This window comes from Mytilus galloprovincialis, chromosome 1, assembly GCF_965363235.1.
Source record: "Mytilus galloprovincialis chromosome 1, xbMytGall1.hap1.1, whole genome shotgun sequence".
Taxonomy (NCBI): Eukaryota; Metazoa; Mollusca; class Bivalvia; order Mytilida; family Mytilidae; genus Mytilus; species Mytilus galloprovincialis.
In genome coordinates, this window is record NC_134838.1 from 1,601,852 (window position 1) to 1,607,351 (window position 5,500).

Sequence of the window (5,500 nt, forward strand, 5' to 3'; positions counted from 1 at the left end):
CTTGACCTCACTTTCGTGGTTAAATAGCCAATACGACTTTTGATTCAGCCATTCTGGATCTATGCAATCACTCTTGATTCAGTTTGTGATGGTGTAAAATGCAAAGGTTAAAACATATCTTGAAACTAATTATGTGTTTTTTTAAGACTTGCAGAAACTACATTTTTGACACGTGGTGATTGAATTCTCATGTCGGAATCAACTATATATAGCTAACTACCGTATCACGGAACTGTCATGAAATTACCATCTAATCACATTTGGAACGACCAAATTTGTTTTTCACAGACGCATCCCTCAATAAAGCAATAAATTTTCTATGAAGTTGTTAGGACAATTTACGACGACAGACACAAAGTGACGATAAAAGCTGATATTTATCCGTAAAATCTAGGAAAATTAAAAATGCAGATAATACTGAGTTTTAACTTATTACTATTATATATTATGATTTATGAACTCCTTTATACAATAATCCTTTAATCACGATAAAACGTCCTCTGTTTAATGTGAAATCAACCAAAAACTTTCTGTACTAATCTGTCGACTTGGTCGATACTAATTCCCGAATGAACAGCACTATATGTGTCCCCGGTACCGGAACCAGATCCTCCTGACCCTGTTAACGCTCCTGTGCCTGTACCGGAACCTCCTGATCCTGTTAATGCTCCAGGTGGATATGTGTATCCTGGACCTGGAGTAATATGTGGTGCGAAAGTCGGTAGAAGATCTGGTGGAAAAGTCTTCCCCGTATATCCTGGCGGATAAGGTGCAAACGTCCCTGAAAGATAAGCGTGTCCTGGGGCATATGTTGGATAAAGAGCGGCGTGTCCCGGAACATATGTTGGATAAGTGTAAGGTTTTGCAGTTGCCATATGGAAATGGAGTCGTACTTCCGCCATAGATGTAGCCGATGCTATTTGTTTTGCGGCATCCGTTGTGCCTTCTAACGTTGCATTGTTTAATAACAAATGAGTCGATGTTGCTCCCGAATTAACTAGCTCGTTGTATACAGTTTGTGAAATTTTCTGTTTATCAACAGTACCTCCTGCTGCAATAGCTTTCTGGAACTCAGCCTGGACGAGCTTTTCGAATTTCTGAATTGACAGTTCTTCTTGTGCGCCACCTGTTATAACATCAACCAGAAGTTCTGGTCTCGACAGGGGTACGTATTGCCCACCGGCCAAATAGTCAAGTGCCATGAAAAAGTCTTTATATGGAAGTATAGCAGGTTCACAACCAATAACATATAAGGTCACACCCATTTGAGCTAGGTCACGAACTATCTTCATTGGATCGTGTCCAGTAGGTGATCCATTTGGGAACGAACTGTCTTGCGACGGAACAAGTCCATGGGGAGGTGCATCAGAAATCAGAACAGTTATTTTGGTAGCCTCGGGACGCCATGACAGTTTCGTGGCTTTAAACAAAGCTTCGGCCACTGCCTCGGGGCCATCCCCACCTCCAGTGGCGCGCGCAGCATTTAGCCAAATTTTCATCATGAACACGGAATCTGTGAAATTATATGTTTTTGTAACAAATGTATTGTCCTGTGGAGGATGGTCTCGATACTCAACCAATGCTAAGCGAACGGTGGTGTTAGAAGAAGTTACAATTTCGTCAACAATGGCCTGAATATGTTTTCTGGCGGTATCTATATACGATCCCATGCTCCCAGTGCAGTCCATTACAAATGCTAAATCCAGCGCTTGTCCACCAGCGCTGCCAGCAATATCCCTTTGTACTTGTTGATTTAAACCGTTGACAGCCATTGATTCTACTAGCGATACGAAAAACAACAAAGCCATAACCATTTTGACAAGAGGATCCATAATGTGTACCATCTCGTTATATATCTTGTAATGACTTGTACACGACTAGTATACTTATTTATATACAGATTTGTCACCAAAGATAATTCCACTGGCACCTGTTTTGTTTACACCAGTCCCAATAAAAGACGGTCAGTTCCTGTTTACCATGATTCCGATATCTTAGTAGGTGTGTTTCACAGCAATATTTATAAATCTGACCCACATAACCTTACACATTTGTGTTCTGACTGTGTGTTTGATTTGACTATTATACCAGAGAAGGCATATAAGATAGAGGAGTTATGATTTTTAATTTAAATCTCAAAATTACGATACCAAATTTTAGAAGTCAGGGAGCAGGCGGTTTCAAATTTTATTATTTTCTGTTTGTAATGACAATCTTGAGTGATTATTGTTTTGTCTTGTGTCGTTTCTTATACGAATGCAAAAGGCAATCGTTTAGACATAGATTCCAAAAAGTGTGGACAGTGTGTATATTATTTTTGCATGTTTGACAGTCCTGTACCCAACATTAAATATTTTATTAAATAGTTTTAATGTTCAAGACTGTCATGGAGGAGACACTACTTGCATTGATTACAAAATGATTATAAAATAGAATAATAGAAGCAAGTGGTTATAATTTTCTCACGAAAATGTATCTTTTCTCCACGAAAAAAAGGAGCTAGCGGCATAGCGCTAAGATAGCTTTTTATTGTTTTTATGAAAAATAAGGCAACACATTGATCATGAAGAGCTCATTGTCTTAACTTCTGACTTTTATTTATAAAATGCCAAATAACTTTTATAAAGCAAATACGCAGCTCAAATGTTCGACTTATGTCCGGTTTTAAATTATGAAAATGTTCTATATTTATCAATTCCTTGGTGCCAGATGTAGAGTGGGGTGCACATATTCGCCGGGGACACAATTTCGCCGTTTTATAATTTTGAGTTGTAAATACTTCAAAAGATGGCTGAAATGGAAGAAATATGCCGGTAACTAAGATTTTTATAACAAATATGATTTTATTTTAAACTACGACAAAATTGCGGCACTTACCGCAAAGGACCGAAAAACGGATAACGATTTTCGGCCAATTTCCTGAATGAATAACACGATTTCAAAGAGGTATTTCTTAGTAAATCTTTGACTGATTGCCCTAAATTTCAGTTCTTTACACCTTTAAAATGTCTGCTATTGCCATCTATAATGAAATTGATTTGAAAAATATTGTTTAAAGCTGCAGTTATTTGGGTTTAAATATATGTATAAAAAAAGGCGAACATGTGTCCCCCATTGACAAAACATCAGGCCAAACACCCTTTAATCTAACTTTTCAGATGATTATTTTCAAACAAACACGTTTTCAAGCTTAAGAATATTTTGCATTTGAAGTTATCTTCATATAGAAATATCAGTTTACTTCAAAAACATATAGACCTGAACATAAACTGTGGAAAACATGGAAAGATATGGCGAAAATGAGCACCCCACTCTATACATAAAGAATGGATCAATAAAATATGTACATAATAGTACCTGTTGGTTTCTGTAACTATTTGTCTCAAGAAATCCATTGTCATTAACAGGAAAAAATAAGATATAGGTCTTGAATTCCTTGGAGGAGCGTCTTGAAGTCCAACATTCTCTGCAAAGTTCTGTTGCATTTCATCTATTTCTGGTGGGTAGATTCTAAACCATGGTCGTTGGTTCGGCATATTTTCATCTTCGCTACTCTCCGATTCTGTGATCTCTTGAGCTAGATCAACATCTGAATCTGTTTAACTTTCAATATTGGAAACTTCGGAATCTTCGGAAATTATTTTTTTTTAATTGTGACGTCACTTAAATGTAGAAAAAAAATCAAGCACTTTTCGAAAAAATATGAAAAGGGGGGTTCAATGTGTTCATTTTTTTTCTTTTTCAGAACCTTCAGCCTATAATTCTTTTTTCAATATTGCCTTCCCCTTACAGCTAGAGCCGGCAAAACAGTATATATATATATATATTTTTGGCGACACCAGAAAAATAGCGCGGTCTGTCTTATAAAAACTCAAATACTCAAATTGGGACAGAGTCACTGAGTGTGATCATTCATGAGCTTATAAGTACCCCTTTTTATCTACGTGTAGGTACAAATATTTATTTTATTACTAATAAAATATACATTTTTTATTCGCTTACATGTGTAACATTCCAAACACAATATTTACCGCTATCGCTTCATGACATGACATTATTTTATTACTCCAGTCTCAATCTTGGTTTGCATCTTCCGTCCGTCCAAATTATGTATCCACATCTTCTCAGTAAGTAACAATTTTAGTTTTATTCCGGGGCGGGGGATGTTTGAGGTCAAATGCAGGACGGGGTTTCTTCGTGAAAAATCAAGGATGAGCAATTGTTAAAATAAAACAGCCGGAACACAAAAGGGGTACTATTCTGTTACACCGTTCCGTAATTTATATAGTTCGTTTGATTATATTCTTAATCTATTTATGTGCTCCAGTCTAGGAGGATTATTCATCTTTAACGTTAAAACATCGTACCGTCGCTACCCTTCCCTCTCTCACACGTATCCGTTACAGGAAAATTGCAAGGTCATTACGATCACGAGGAACATTTCGTTGAGACGTCATCTTGGACACAATTCGTGGCTAACAACATAGTGAGTTAATTCTACAACATTGTATTTGAACCCTTCAAATTGCTCTCTACATATTTGAACCGTGAAATACCTGGAATTTATCTGTTCTTGAAAGTACAACATTTTCTCGCATTCAACGGACTGTGCTATCAATTACCTTTGACATTTCGTTATAATAACATTAATTGAACACATTGTAAAATTGTATTTTATTTGTTTTTCAGCTTTTTACCATTTGTTAGATTGACTCTTGATTAAAGTATCAGCACCTGATAGTCTTTTCTGCTTGAGCCCAATCGTCGGTTATACTTAGTGGTCAGGCCATTACAGTAAAAAGTCTACAACTTGCCTGTTGTGTCTCACAGATAACGCCACTCCACGTTAGTTATACAGCTACATAACAACCTACCTGTTGAGCCCTGCATGAACGCGTCATCCCTTGACGTACAGTAAATTGACAACAACTTGTCTACACATCTCCTGAGCAGGAAATACAACGGAGCATCGTTCGTAGCTGTTACCTTGACACTACGCAACACAGCTTGTGCGTCCTAGGCAGCAAACCAACAACGTTGAACAAACATTGCCTACAAATAGTTGATTTACATCATGGATCCAAGTCACGCGGAACAGCAAGAAGAGGTTCAGCCCCCAGAGGGAGATGTCACTGAAGAACCAGAAGAAAATCCGTCTAAAACAACAAATGTAGATGAAAATGCCGAGACTAGGCGAGTGCGTGAACTTACCGAAAAGGGACAGGGAGCCTTTATAGAAAAACGTGACAAGTTCTATCACGACTTAGAGGCCCTATGGTCAAACCTAGAATCTCAGTTATTAGAAACGGCCAAGCCTCCTAACGACCTCCAGCAATTGTTAACAGCACAAGATAAAATTGTATAAGCCTGTACTAAGTATCGCAGGCTCACAGACGAGTACTTGACATTTCTGAAAAATACAAAAACATTAGACAGCCTTCAAGACATTGATACGTGCAAATTCTCAACGGATATCCGAATGTCTAAAGTCGAACTGGCA

The 5,500-nt window shown here is 37.6% G+C and overlaps 1 protein-coding gene across 1 annotated transcript; it reads right to left on the reverse strand.

Moving 5' to 3' along the window:
• Positions 1-463: 463 nt before the first annotated feature.
• LOC143062746 (uncharacterized) lies at positions 464-1,875 on the reverse strand. Its single transcript, XM_076234515.1, has one exon. It carries the CDS (start codon positions 1,842-1,844, stop codon positions 516-518), a length of 1,329 nt encoding a protein of 442 aa, XP_076090630.1. The 5' UTR covers positions 1,845-1,875; the 3' UTR covers positions 464-515.
• Positions 1,876-5,500: the final 3,625 nt, after the last annotated feature.